This window comes from Protomyctophum bolini, assembly GCF_963924005.1.
Source record: "Protomyctophum bolini genome assembly, chromosome: 21".
Lineage (NCBI taxonomy): Eukaryota > Metazoa > Chordata > Actinopteri > Myctophiformes > Myctophidae > Protomyctophum > Protomyctophum bolini.
The window spans coordinates 16,208,749-16,224,417 of record NC_137882.1 but is presented as its reverse complement, the minus strand read 5'-3'; the positions used below and the strand labels follow the sequence as shown (position 1 = coordinate 16,224,417).

At 40.0% G+C, this 15,669-nt stretch overlaps 1 protein-coding gene across 1 annotated transcript in view; it reads right to left on the bottom strand.

The window, feature by feature from the left end:
- Positions 1–560: 560 nt before the first annotated feature.
- The window catches only part of LOC308336621 (nuclear receptor-binding protein 2-like), a 68,325-nt gene continuing 53,216 nt past the window's right edge, over positions 561–15,669 (bottom strand). Inside the window, exons 6-18 of the mRNA XM_080794060.1 lie at positions 14,369–14,463; positions 13,790–13,813; positions 12,991–13,080; positions 10,258–10,313; positions 9,595–9,690; positions 9,247–9,379; positions 7,057–7,159; positions 6,864–6,914; positions 6,342–6,474; positions 5,722–5,775; positions 5,568–5,631; positions 5,432–5,487; positions 561–4,291 (exon numbers count right to left, since the gene is read on the bottom strand). Of these exons, the coding sequence (XP_080650186.1) occupies positions 4,205–4,291; positions 5,432–5,487; positions 5,568–5,631; positions 5,722–5,775; positions 6,342–6,474; positions 6,864–6,914; positions 7,057–7,159; positions 9,247–9,379; positions 9,595–9,690; positions 10,258–10,313; positions 12,991–13,080; positions 13,790–13,813; positions 14,369–14,463 (1,042 nt within the window). The 3' untranslated portion in view covers positions 561–4,204. The remainder of the gene's footprint in view (positions 4,292–5,431; positions 5,488–5,567; positions 5,632–5,721; positions 5,776–6,341; positions 6,475–6,863; positions 6,915–7,056; positions 7,160–9,246; positions 9,380–9,594; positions 9,691–10,257; positions 10,314–12,990; positions 13,081–13,789; positions 13,814–14,368; positions 14,464–15,669) is intronic.

Sequence of the window (15,669 nt, the reverse complement as noted above, 5' to 3'; positions counted from 1 at the left end):
GAGTGTATGTGTGTGCGTGTGTACAGGTTGGGAGCTAGCTAGTTTGTGCCAGGCAACCCAATGAAAAATAATGATGTTGTTAAATTAAATTAGTTTCACTTTTTTTCCACTTTCAAACATCCAAAATGAAAGATCTATGCTACACGGTCAAGATTACGCAACTTGGCCTGTTGTAGCGCCACCATGAGGCTGATTTGAAAACTGTCAAGTGGCATTTCTTCCTCAGCCTATAGTGGGAATAGACACGGCTTGGTGCTGGAAAATAGCAGATATGCAACATCTCTCATTCAAGACACTGAACTTGCAGATCTGCCATTTTTGCCATCCAAATGCGGTTAAATGGGCCCTAAGAGATGCAGAAATTAACTAGAATGAACTAGGTCTCCACCAGGAGGATAGGAGAGTGTGTGATGTTTGGCAAAATGTTTAGTACTAATTGAGTGAGTACATTGTGTGTGTGTGTGTGTGTGTGTGTGTGTGTGTGTGTGTGTGTGTGTGTGTGTGTGTGGACATACATTGTTAAAATGTGTAGAATGAATCAGAAGCATTTGCAGGCATAGTCAGCATGTCACATAATGATTTATTGTCATGTCTTTAATAGCAGTAGCTACAATATTCAACAGAGGGTTAAGTAGAACACACCCAAAGCCAAGGTTTCATTCAACAGATTCACTGGGCAAAAAAGAAAATAAGATTGTTGACGACACAAAATTAGACCGATATGGATGTATTTTAGTCTTTGCACAGTCAAAAACATTCATTTTCTTTGCTCAGGTCCCATATGGAACTGACAATGATAAAGGCAATATTGAAAAAGTAAAAATTGTAATGAGTTCAAACTATTAAGACATGCATCTTTAGCATTCAAACTTTTCTCAAAGTTAACCCCTTTATCCACAAACAAATATGTACACCACGGCCTTATGGCAGGGAGAATTAAGGGCTCCCCCTTGTTTAAGAGACAGACAGGCTGATAGAAGGCTTGACAAATGACAGAGTATATTGAGTTATACAGCAATGGCTATACAGGAGTGGCAACTGCAACTTTACAGACCTAAAAAATTGCGATGTGGTTTAAGAGTCTGATGAATACACATTCACTGCTGAAGATTCTTAGCATGACAACAAAATCACCATTCGTTTGTACTCAAGTCACCAGTGTTATCCATTGAGGAAAAATCTACCCAAATAGTAATAGTCTTCAATGTTAAAAATCAACTGACAAGAAAATCTACTAAAGCAGAGAAATATCTTTTACCAATATGTTACATGTTTAATGTTGTGGAGTGCAAACTTAGTTCAATTCATTCAACTCATTCAAGGACTTCAAATTCAAAGGTTCTCTTTGGGCCCTGCTGGATTTGGAATGACGTGCTGCTGTGGAGTCTGAACACATTCAATAGCCTATAATTTTGTATGAAGATTAATTTTTCATTTATTTTAAATGTCTAAAATTAACATAATTGGCTAAATATTTTAAGAACAATAATACATTTCTGATCACACAGGCAACTAAAGGACAAAAAAATATAAATATATAATACATTTTGGGTTGATTTTCCCTTTTAAGACACCCACAGACATGTATAGAACATCAAATAATCCATCAAAAAGTCTTTTTTTTTGTTGCTTTCACAGTCTTTAGAAGGCATTTGATATAAGGTTAAAAATAGGTTTTTGTCAATAACATGAGCAATAACAATATACCGGTAGTCATTTTCACTATTAATTTTAATATATCACATTGTAACCACCTTTTCCACCACGTCTTGTTAATTCAAAGACGTGTTATGGAAGAGCTGGGGTTCTTAAAATTGTTTGCGATGCAGAATCGTTCATCCTCTGATAAAATCCAGATATCAGAAGGACTACAATGGAAACATAGCCTGGCCTGGCAGGGATTCACTGCAGATTCCTCATGTATGCGGGGAGGAATCTCTTCAGTGAATCCCCGCTATGAGGCTGGTCAAGCCAGGCTAATGGAAACAAGCCCTCAGGGCTTTTTGCGTTATCCTTTTTTAAAAAACATTTAACAACTGTAGGGCTGGGACTCGATTAAAAAAAATCGGCTTTGTAATTAATTAATTAATTTGTAATTAATATTTATTTATTTTTAAAAATAAAATGGATTTTGGTATAGGAAAGTTCCCATGCACTGGCCCAAGCGAAGCGATCTGATCGGCCCATTCTCTCCTTACGTGAACTGAGGTTTGTTGTCTGTTGGTTGATATTGTTGGTATGCCGGAACTTCGTCCAGTGAGAGGTTTTGTGGTGCAAAAAGTAAGTGCGATTGAAATGTGTTAATTATTTTAATCGTGCTATTTTTACTGTAATTAAAGAATTGAAATTAATCAGTTAAAGTCCCAGCCCTATTTTTCACATTATTGTATAACTGTAATTCTGTACAGTTTATTAACTGTTAATAAAGTATTCAACCAATCAATAAATCAATATAAAGTTCAATATACAGTAGCTGCAGCTCATAATAGATACTGTATTTTACTCAATGTAAAGCCTAATTTATACTTTGTTGTACAATGGCGATGCTCAGCTCAGCTCAAAATTAGTTATTGTCAGAGTGCGAGAATAGTCATGTAACAAAGTATATATTAGGCTCATAGCCTTTACATCTTCACATTCACACAGGCCAACTTTGTGCGTTCATAGAAAACAGAAGGAACGAAAATGTTATTAGAAATCTAAAAGTCTGCCTGGAGGAGTGCTAAGTCTAATGTATACTTCGCACTCAACGTACACAGAGATTCTTGTAACTATTTTTGGCGATGTGTCATGTTGACAATCATTTATCAGGAAACTAGTGGAACTAGTGGTTCTCAAACTTTTTAGGCCATGACCCCCCCCCCCCCCCCAAAATAGTCATATTTGAGCTGGGGACCCCTCCACCCTGACCCACTCAGCCTCCAGTTGAGGAGGCTTTACATTTTGTTTAGCATTGTTCCACAGATAAATATTGTGAGAATAGCAGATCTACAAGCTCACAATGCCAACAATGTTTGCCTCTTTCTTATGATATTTGACAATTTGGCAAATGTTTGACCAGTTTTTATAGTTTGATGATTGCTTTTGATGCAGAAAATGAGAAATGGTCTTTTTTCTTCTTCTTTCTTATTTAGGTATTAAAAAAACGTCTCAAAAGTAATTAAATTGTCACTATACTGTCATCTGGAGACTATCATGCGGGGATCCCGACCCAAAGATTGTGAACCACTGAACCACATGACTGTGCGACAAAGTATAAATCTGAAACACAAAGGTTCTCTACAATGCTTTTTTCTTTTTTCAATTGGGTCTTTTGTCCCATGTAGGTTGCCATCCCAGGCACTTTTACAAGTCTTTGGCTTTCAGAACACTTTCACAGGGAAACCCCTTAAGAGCACTACAGGCTTGAAGATAGGCATCATCTAGTAGCCTTTAACCAAAGGGTGCTACAGTCCGTTATTCTGCACGTTATTGTGAGAATGAAAACAGGTTGATGTTCTTGTGGCTGACAGTTAAAGTAGAAATAAATAAAGTTTATGTGTGTTGTGTGGTTAGCATTACGAGTGCATGTTGATGGATGGATTCTTAAAAAGAAAGAGCAAGCGTTTCTAAGAACGTAAATAAACTATTAGGGCTAATAATATACAATATATATATATTTTAAAAGATTTAGAAATTCTTATGTGTTGTTGACATTTTAACATCAAATCAAAGTGCAATGTACAAATGCATGTGTAATACAAATGACCCTTTCAGAAAGATTAAAAAAAACATAGCTGTTATATTTGAAATCTGAATGAAAATGAATGAAATAATCATAATCAACTGTGAATAGTGGAATTATTTTGGACCAAATTTGTCAAGACAGCTTAAGGCATGACAGGCCTTTTTAGGCGGGGGGAGGTGGGTCAACATCCCACTGCAGAACACAGCCATGATGCCTGCAGTTCAACCAGAGGTGCTGGTTCCTTCCTCAGTCCTTATGGCCTGTACCTCCAGCAATAGGATGATTCAGTGACAATCATGGCCAAGCATCCTTCTACCTCTGTCCCCCTCATCCCCCCACAGGGCCCGCTCCAGCTGATCCAGGCGGCTGCTCTCCATTTCGCTTGCTCTGTTGAGTGGTCAATGGGCGCTGGGCCCACTCGCTCTCTTTATCCCTCTCTCTCTCTCTGTGGGACCTGCAGCTGTGGTGATCCTCTCTTCATTGTGTGGTCCCGGAGACTAGAGCTCTGACCCGGTGTTTGCACATGGCATCTTCCAGGAACCCGGCCAGCTTCTCGAAGTCCTCCTAGACGGGAGGAGAACACAGGTACACTAGTTCACTGCGTTTGTTGTTCCCCAAAACAGGTTTCAGAACAGCCTCTGGCTTTCAGTCGGGGACAATGGGACAATGCACTGAATGGGACATTATCACGTTTCTTTTCTTTTTCTTTTCAAAATCTTTTTATTCAGATTTGATAACAGAAGCCCAAGGGCAAGTATTAAACAGACATAAAAAAAACTTAAAAAAAAACTCAATCCCCTATCCCACCCTCCCCCCACCCACAATCCCAAGGATAGTTGTAAAACAGTCTGGAGAAAAAATAAAATAAGGACATTATCACGTTTAATCAGACTATTGATTCGTCTAAGAAGTTGAGATACTGACCTGCCTACCAGTAGGTGTTTTGTTGTTATTCTGTGGGCCAGTAGCAGTTGGGGCAAATGCTCTCACCCCAAAACATGATTTACTATTCTGAGTCGGCCCAAGCGAACTTCACAACGTTCGGCACGGCAACTCACTCAGTGGTGCGTCTCGTGGATCAAGTTCGCTTGAGGCGACTCGCCTCCATCGCTGTCAAAAACTATACTTTATCGGACACAAAAAGGAGCCATCGTCAACGACAAAACACCTACTGAGCTCGTCGGTAGGTCGAGTATCTCACCTACTTAGATCAATCAATAGTCTGATTAAACGTGATAATGTATGCTTTTGTATGCTTTTCTTTTACCAATTGTGTTTTATTTTTAAACCTGTAAGTTTTATTTTACCGTACTCTTATATTTGACTGTTATGATGATATGATGTTATTTAAACTGTTCAGCACTTTGTAACGCATGTTTTAAAAAGTGCCATATACATGAAGTTATTATTATTATTATTAATAATAATAATTTCCGATTCAGTGCATTGACAGCATCCGAATGGGTGCAGTGTTTCAAAACACTCACCTCTCACTCTTTAACCACCTATGCCCCAGGCATTTACTTCATTGTACATTGATTGAATAGCAAAACATTGCTGATCTACAAGCTCACAGTGCGTTGTGAGCTTGTAGATCTTCCATTTCTTGTCATTTTTGCTTTTAAACAAATGCCCAAAATAGGGATGCCAGGTTGAAAGTGGTTACGAGCGCTCAATTTCTGTGAAGAATCTGTTGGCATGTACCTCAGTTATAAAGGCGTAGTGAACCAGTTCACTGGCAAGGTCTTTGGAGCTGTCAGCTGAAAGAACATATTGAAAATGAACAAACAGAATGCCTTTTTTAATAAACATCTATAATGTTCCGTGTCTGTCAACTGACTTGGAAGGATGTCACAGCTAAGTTGTCGATGGAGTTTGTCATCCATCTTCAGAAACAGAGAGAGCTAGGGGAGAAAGCACAATAGGTTTTATTATATTAAGTTATTATGTGACGATTATGTTTTATCACCATATTATCCAAGTGTGGAGCTCACATGAGTTTTGGTCCCATCTTCAGTTGTTTCCAAGTTACAGTGCATCTGAACAACCTGCAAGTTCAGACAAAAAAAATGTCAACACGATATTGAGAACACAACAGACCCAGAGGAGTAATTTAAGAAAAACAAGAATTAATTGGATATAAAACGCATCCAATATTACTGTGTATGTGTTGTGCATGACAAAGATTGTGTTAAAGACTTTGTATCATTGTACAGTGTTGGCTCCTGGAAAATTGTTCCAGGAGAGGGTTGGAAATAATATTAGGATTGTCATTTAGTATGTCTTAGCAAGTCTAGAAGTTTAGCATGAGGGATAGTGTCTACCCTCTATTAAGGCTTGCCGACACCCTCTGCCTATCAATCATCAACAAATATCTACAAAAGATCTACAAGTTTACAACGCGTCAGACTGCGACGAGTTGTGAGCTTGTAGATCGGCTATCCGCAACCAAGTGTAAAATGACAAAATCAACTGTAGATTTAGTCAACTAAAATCTTACGATATATAATTTCGTAAAACTAAACATTTCAGTCGGATGACAAACAATATGACCAAAACGAAATGACATTTTACTCGGAAGACTAAAGGAAAAAGTGCTGCCAGACACACTGACCTTCCTGGTCTCAGTTTGTTGGGGCTCAGGCGTGGGAGACTTCACCGTCTCAACGTGCTCCTGGGACAGGGACAAGGCCCGGGGCACGTGTTGCCGCGTGGACAGGAAATTCATCAAGGGGTAAATCCCGTTCCTGAGGAGAAGAAGAGCGCAACTCTGTAGTGGTGGAAAAAGTACTCACATACTTTTACTTAAAGGACAATTCAGGACCAGCTCTTTTCTTACCGTAATCTGATTTTATTATATCCAACGAGTGGTAGAGGTAAAAAATATATATATATATTCAGAGCAGAGCATATAGCTCAGGGCATGCACGCTGGATCTTAGGATCGACACGTTGCTGTTAAACTTTGACCTCTAAGTTGGTTCGATTTGCTTTATTTAGCACAATATAAAAACGAAATGACAAATAAAACACAATATATAAAAGGTAAAAAGTGCCAGGACGAGGCAAGAAGCACAAAGGCCTTCTAATCTCTGGCCGTCCAGCCTGGCAGAGTTAATAAAAGCAAACGCACTTACTTGACGTCCTCGAGGAACTTGTCAAGCTCCAGCGGCGACGCGTGTGAATATCTGTAGGATATTGGAGATAATCCACGGCATGAGGCTTGTATTTGACACATTATAGACAGACTATTCACAGTCCAACTGTGAATAGTCCAAACTGGCACCAGTACAACTCTAATAAAAATGTTGTTAAATGTCATTTCTTTACTTAAACTGGGCTCCTGGCCTGTCGTCATGCTTGATCTCTGCCATGACAGCATTGTAGTCAAAACCCTTGGTACACTCCTCCACACAGTTCTCAGGAAGCAGATCTGGAGAGGGACAGAGCGTGTGTATTTTGACAGCAATTTAGTTTTTTTTAGTTTTAGTCATAGTCTTTTGAATACATTTTCATTTCGTTTTGGTCATATTTCAGTCATCTGAAATGTTTTAGTATTGGTCTAGTTCAGTGGGCCTCAACAGGCGGACCGCGGTCCACGACCGGACTGAGGCGCACCTCTCTGCGGACCCTGGAGAAATTATAGTATAAAGAGAAGAAAAAAAGTCACCGTGAACGCGAGTTGAATTCTCTTTTGTATTGACTCAATGCCGAGCAACGCAATTGACGCTCTGAATGTGCCTGTGTATTATCTGAATGTGCCTGTGTATTATGGGCCGGCATGTCATGATGACAATGTTGCGCTGACTGGGGTCGCAGTAGCCTGGGGTCCACCTATGCTTTCTATGGCATAGGCAGCTCCCGGCAGAATCCGCCGGGAGAATCTAGACACAGCTGCGCGACATGAGACTAATTAATTAGAGTGACAGAGAGAGAGAGGAGTGTGTGTGTGTGTGTGTGTGTGTGTGTGTGTGTGTGTGTGCATCAATTTAACAAAAGTGCAGACGATCAGAAATCAGCAGAGAGTGATCGACGTTTGCGCTACTGTATGGCGAAATGAAGTGGTCTCGGACCCAGACGTTTTATTTTCTCCCTGTAAATAAAAACGTCTGGGTTTCCGAGGCTAGGGTCTAGGTCTGACCTCATAAGCCAGACATACAACACCACTTCGGTCAATTTTGACCAACTTGCTGTCAGAGACAAATAATATTATCATGTTAGAACATTGTGTCCCAGGCTTCGATATTAAATATCGTGACTGTCTGCGACTAATATAGCGGATATTAAGAAACCCAGTACCTGGCTTCTTTCCTAGAAAAAGGACAGAATTACACACCTTCAAAAATAATGAATACGCATAATTCATTATTATTTAAGCAAACTGACTCCAGAGCAGTCAGTCAGTCAGTGTGTACTCGTGTGCATGTGTGCGTGTCTAACACATGTGACTATAGTTAGCCGACTGACTCAATTGCAACTCGTTTCTAGGTCACTGGTCTTATCCCCACTTGCCAGTAGTTAGGTACAACCTATTTCAAGGTGGATGAAGATAGTACCAACTGCCAACACACGGTTTCTATCCAAAAAGCATATTGAATATGATAATCGTTAGTAAGTGGCCAAGGCAACTGAGGTGTGCGGTACCCTCACAAAAAACATGCAGTAATCCTGGTCTCTAAACTGCCTCCCCCTGGCCAGCCGGGGCGCCTGATGGAGGGGAAAGGAACTGGTTGGAATAACAATAAAATTTGAGCTTGTTGAACTGCTACTTTTGTGATTCCAATTTTACTGTACTATGATCATTCATTTTACAAAAAAACATAAAAAGGTAAAATATGGAGATGAGAGGTTTCAGCCTGACAGTGGCCTGGCCCAGGCAGGGTGCTTTCTGGTATAGAGGGGCGGGTAGTGCATGGAGCAAGCGCTGTATAATATTGGTTCACCGAGCTGAGTGCCCGCCCCTGGGCCCTGCCCCCTGCCCCCCTCCGCCCCTCCCCTCCCTGGTAGAAAACAGCGTCACCATATTTCGTGTGAAAAGCCTGGTTACCGAGGCTAGCCCGGCAGCAACAATACTGTATGTGTAGTAGCGTACAAACCAGGACGAAATTAGCATTGATTATCTCCGACATATGTGCAGTAGCATACTGTGATGGGCCATCAATTAACACTTAAGTTGATACCTGTGTGGCACGCTGGGAGGTGAGAAACTCACACTGGTTGTTAAACTCATTCACTGCCAATCACAAGTTTTGACATGTTTTCTTTTTCCAAAGTCCAGTGGGTTTTAAAAAAATGGCACTCTTCGCTAACCTCTGAGGTGCTCTTCACTAACCTATGAGTCACCATTTGACTCAGTGAAACAAAAAACAGCTTTTTTTCTCTCATGGGAACTTATGGGAGTTGGACAAATGCCTTTTTCTCTGCTTCTGTATTTTGAACAATGTTCCTCTCCGTTTTTGGGGAGACATGCTATTTTCAACAGACGATACCCCCCCACCCCTTTTTCATGGTTAAACTTACACTGGTTGTTGATGAAACAGTGGGCTGCGAGCAGCTTCAGAGAGTGGACTTCAAACAGCACGCGGTGGAACAGAAGGTCATGAGCGGTGGGACGCTGCTTGGCATCTTGACGCACACACGACCCTGTGAACTCCTGTGGGAAACAAGACCTCACTTTTTGTACTTTAAGTACATTTTGATGCCAATACTATTTAATTTACGGACTTTTACTTGTAACAGAGCATTTCTACAGTACATTGCAGTATTGATACGTTCACTTCATGTTCAGTAAAACATGCAAGTAGTTTTCCCCCCAATGGTGCTAGTCCAATCTATCTAATATAGTTATTCTATATTATATAGACTCACTCTCATGAGAGGATCGTCCAGGGACTGTCCTGCATGGGCGATAGCCTCCTTGGACACAGCAGCATCTCCATTAGCCTGGATCTCTAACACCGCCATCTAGTGAGACACAAATACACGCTTCATATTTCAAAAAGTATAAAACATAATGTAATAATAATAATAATACATTATTATAATTAAATATAATACTAATTTGTGTTGGTACTTCAATCTGGCCTACACAAGACATTAACTCTGACTAGTGGTTTGCAAGATTAGCTCTCTCTCTCTCACACACACACACACACAATGATCTACAAGATCGAACTGCAAGCTCACAACGCACAATATATATATATATATATATATATATATATCTGTGGAACCGAGTGAAACTAAATGCACTGCCTACACTTCCAAGTGCTTGACTGCTTGTCAGGGTGGGGGGGTCCCCAGTTCAAATATGATTATTTTGGAGGATTGTAGCCTGAAACCTTGTTCTAGACAGCTACACTTCTGCCACGCTGCCAATTCTTTTTTTTATAGCAAAGGTTTTCAAAGTGGAGGTGAAACTAATATTTGTTAATATTATGTTTTTAATAACCACATTTGTCACAGGCAAAAGATAAGCAGTAAACAAATAATGCACACCAAAACACTGTACACATTGTATGTTTCTCTCACCTCTAGAGCACAGATCCCGAAGGAGAAGATGTCAATGGCATAATCATCATCAGCAACTAGTGACACAAACACAGAGATTACATCCATATGTTGTTGCGTATGTTTTAGGTTGTTGAGTGTGTTTTAGATCAGGGGTTGGGCAACTTTGATGATGGAGAGGGCCACTATAATTCCACACTCACTCCAGAGGACCACATTGCATACAGTGTCTGTCGGGCAAAAACCTCTTATCTCTGTATTCTTTCCCGTAATTAATGCCCTACTTTGTCATTCTATGTCACACAAAAGTAACAAAAATAGCCTATCTGCAAGCGCAAAACGCATCACACTGCGACTCGTTTCGAGCTTGTTAGATCTGCTATTTTTGCTCTTCTTTTATTGGAATCCTGAATAGTATATATATTTTTTCAAATGCATTTAGTTTACTTATGCTAACTTTATGAACTTAAATACAAATGCATTGGACTTAAAAAAAGACAATGAAAAAAAGACAATACCATTTTCAGTCATTAAGCTACTAATATAGACTGAAGTAATTAAAGCGGGTCATGTTTGGAATTGTAACAGCTGAAATCAATAATCAGTATTCAAATATTAACCTGCAGGACACATTAAGTGAAGGTGAAGGCTGCATGTGGCCTCCGGGCTGCCAGTTGCCCATGTATGGTCTGGGTGAATTATGTCTTGACTCTTTCTGGTTAAACATAATGGAACAGTTATTAAAGGCACTCCTTTGTTTTGATAAAGATTCTGTGCTTATTTTAATCGAGACAAAAAGTGCCATTAACACTTATAGCCAGGGTTAGCATTTATTGACAAATTATGATATAATTCACGCCAGCATTTTTCCCAGTTCAGATCTTATTTTGAAAAGCCACATTTCCAGACTTCCGGTGTTGATCTTATACTAGGAAGTTGGACAATGCGTGGTCAGGTCCTGTGTATCAAACGGACATAACCGAGCGCTGACTCCCTGCCGTGGAATAAACCTTGTTTTGACCAAAAATGTCATCTGGGACAAGGAATAGGCGATACAGGCGATTGAAAGAAACAGATAGAATGGGTGATTATGGTGACGACGATCAAAGATGGCGCAACCCAGTGTTATGACAACAACAGCTAGCAACCTGATACTAACGTGAGTAGCATTATGACTTGATCAATCGAAAGCGCTATAAAAGCGCAATTGCCATTGATCTACGGCAATGGCGTTGAGGGTAGCATTGATGAATTGGCTTTAATTGATGTACATTAATGGCAATGGCGCTAGAAGTGTTATAACTGTTGCGTTGGCCTCCCACTCGTATTTGTACACGGGCTATGTAAGGATTCTGCACTCGGCACTAGATTGAAGAGCAAGGTCCTCTTTTCCTCATTTAGATTAAATCTAAATGAAACACATTTCACACATTTTATACGCTTTCTTGTCTGATCTTATTGACACGCTGTGCCGTGCAACAGTTGCTGCTAGTCAATGTTTAATTATCTGTGTGTTGTTATTCATGTCCTCACTGCATTGCCTTATTCACTGCTATTATTTTAATGTTTTATACCTGCTTTTCTTTATTCCTTTATTGCTCTGTATGTAAAGCACTTTGAGCTGCATTTCATGTCATGAAAGGTGCTATACAAATAAAGTTGTATTATTAGTAGAGCTGGGACTCGATTAAAAAAATTAATCTAATTAATCAGAGGCTTTGCGATTAATTAATCTAGATTAATCGCATTTTAATCGCATATCATTATTTGACCCGAGAACAGTGAGAAAGCAATTTTTTCAAATGGATTTTGGTATTATGACTTTATGAGTAAAGGAATGAATAGTGAATACATAAACTTCAGCAACAAAACATTGTTTATTTTTCATCAGGTGGTACTTAACCAAAACCAACAGATCAGTGCCATTTTTGCCATAAAGTGCAGCTTTTTTTTTAATATACAGTCTAGTACCCTACATATTCAGGTTGAGATTGTCTTTCTGCATGGCAGCACATATGTTGTGTCAGACGAAGCTATCTGTAGCACTTTTTGCAGCCCCATATCTTCGACCACCGCAAGTGGTCTACAGTTGACTGCAACCCAGTAAGCCAGGGAGTTTGTTATTTTGTCAGACTTGGACTTAGTCATATTGCCTCTGAAACCAGGCATCAGGTCGAGTGTAGGTTGCGACGTTGAAGAAGACGGAGTAACGTGAACTTCCACGCTAGCAGCAACATGTTTGGCATTGATGTGATATGTGAGGGACGATGTGCTGCGGTGATAGGCAAATTCTTTGTTGCATAACATGCATACAACTGCATTTCTGTCCACGCTTCCATCCGCTCGCTTTTTAAATCTAAATTTCCCACTAAATTTCCCAAGCTGCGCGTTCTTATTTGGGTCTGCATTCATGCTAACGTGTGCTGTTTCAGTTTGTTGTTATCGTTGTTATGTTGCTGCTGGGTGCGTCAGCATCTTAGGTAAGTGGAAACGTGCGCCCAGTGAGAAAAGTTCCGGTTCGGCGGTGAAAACAAAATATGCGATTAAATGCGTTAATTATTTTAACGCGTTAATTTTTCTGTAGTTAATTAATCTAAATTAATCGCAATTAGTCCCGGCCCTAATTATTAGTATTATTATATCCTGGACTATAATCTACAATGAAACCCTGTGAGCCTTGCACAGTCCACTCACAGTTGCACAGTCCACTCACAGTTGCACAGTCCACTCACAGTCACGCCTGATCACACTTACATCCATATTCCGGAGGGAAGAAGTGGACGTGCTTATGGTTTTCTCTGTGTTGCCGCCCTTTGACGTGGACGTCTGGGAAGACCGAGCACACTGAGCACAGCGAAGAAAGAGAGAGAGACAATATCACTGTCAACTTTGTCAAGCACATTATGCTTAAATGATCAAAACACTGTCATACAACCGAAAATTAGGTGTTAAAAGGTAGTTCACACAAGAAATGACTGTATTTTATTATTATTTATTATTATTATGTTTTTTATTTATTATATCCCACGATTTTTGTAACCCATTTTTTCAGCCAGTGTCAATTTGTAATCCAGGGCGCTATACTCCCTCTGCCAGCCTGGGGAGAGCAGCGGACTGACCTCATGCTGACTGACTTTCAATGCATGAGCCGCTTCTTTTCACCTGACATGTGGGAGTTTCCCCGGTTGGACGTAGCGCATGAAGGAACACGTTATTCCAACCAGTTCCTTTCCCATCAGGTTTCCCTCCCCGGCTGGCCAGGGAAGGCAGTAATAGAGACCAGGATTTCTGTATGTTTTTTGTGACCTACCCTAAGGGACACTTAGTTAGAAAACATGCAAAATGAAATGACTATATTTCTATCGTTTACTTGGGTCTGATGAAAGACATCACCTGGTAAGTAAATGATAGAAACAAAGTCATTTCTTGGGCGAACTAGCCCTTTAAGAGAATCAAATACAATACTTTCACGTCCTCTCACAACCAATGCTTTATTTTTCATTAATAAATGATAGGACAGTGAGGTCAAATGAATAAATGATATAGGCCTTACCGTTGACAAACAGCCGGTGCCATACTGTGGGAAGAAATTGTGGCAGCATTTAGGTTAGATGGGAATTCTGTTTCATGTTATATAATGTTATATTATCCAGCACAGCTGGTATGTAATGCAAACACTAGATAAACTGGAGCTCTTAGAATTCCAGAACAATTCCAGGCTAGAGCGGGATGGTTTTACAGACTGCAAAACACTTTTTTCAAAACCACATTACATTACATTACAATATGATTATTTTGGGGGTTCCCCAGTTCAAATATGATTATTTTGGGGGGTCCCCAGTTCAAATATTATTATTTTGGGGGATCCCCAGTTCAAATATGATTATTTTGGGGGGTCCCCAGTTCAAATATTATTCTTTTGGGGGATCCCCAGTTCAAATATGATAATTTTGGGGGTTCCCCAGTTCAAATATGATAATTTTGGGGGGTCCCCAGTTCAAATATGATCATTTTGGGGGGTCCCTAGTTCAAATTGGGGAGGGTTCCGGCCTGAAAAAGTTGAGCACCACTGGAAGAATGCTAGTGGCCACTGTAGAGTGTAGTAACGCAGAGTGCCCTGCTGGGGTCAGACCTGAGCCAATCTTGATGAGGCCGTTGTGTTGGATGAAGATGGTGTCACAGGTCAGGTTGCCATGGATTATAGGAGGTTCACACGAGTGGAGATAGCTGCCGACCAATGAGAACACATTAACCATATTTTACTTTGGCTATTTAAAAATAGCAAAAATCATGAAAATGTGGCACAAATCTTTGAATATATATTCTTTTCCAGCAAACGTTTTTCACTCAAATCTTTGCTTCTGGGAGGTCCCTGGAACAAAATATTTTGAGATGGAGGTCGGCGGCCAATTACAGTAGGCCTACATATAATTCTAGAGGTTCTTGAAAAGAAAAGGTTTGTGCACCACTGATATAGAAACATAGGTTTTCTATAGGAGATCTACAAAAGATATAAGAAGCCATTGGTAAAATAAAAGTAAAGTTTATTCTATAAAAAAGAATCCCAACATGTTTCGTCTTTATCAGAGTGAGAACTGAAGATCACAGGCCCTCATTTATCAATTGAGTGTAAAATCTGCCCCAAATTCGAGTGTAGGTTTTGTAGTACACCCACGTCGCCACAGCATTTATAAAGTGACCATAGTTACATGACGAAAAAAGTAAATAAAAAGGTTTCCCCCGTTTGCCTTGCTGCCCGCCTCACCCATTTTAGTAGGCTAGCCTACTTAGACTAGCCTACTATATAAATTTTACCCATTTGTGCGCAGTGCACAGCGAAGGCGATAAGTGAGACTGCACACTGCTGTGATAAGTGCTGTGGGTGAGTGATGCCGGCATGAGAGGCATGTCGTCAAGGCAGTCATTAATCAACGTTTATGGGGTGATTTGATCATTGATGAACGAATCATAAACATATGGCTTGCATGTGTGCTGGTATGTGCTGGCGACGCATGCCGCGGTCCCGTGACGTCCTCCCGAAAATTATCTCGCTTTTATATGAATTACTGTCAAAGCACTTATTTAAATGGTGAATGATTAAACCCTTTACGCCTTATATAGCCTACAATTGCAAATATAAGCTGTATGCTTGTCATTGTCACTTGGAAATAAAGGCGTAAGGGGTGATTATATAGGCATCTGATTTCACACTCATGAGCTTTGATTAAGCACAAACTAGTACACATGTAAACATGTTATATTGTTTTTAATTGCACGATTTTAATTGCTTGTAGTTGGAAATCTCTCTTTTTCTTTTTTTACATGTATATACATACAGTTTTATATTAACATTTTAGGAGTGAATACATATGCTTAGATGCCTGTGACAGCATGTCAGCATGTCAAACAATGCTGCTCCGCTTGTGTACGACA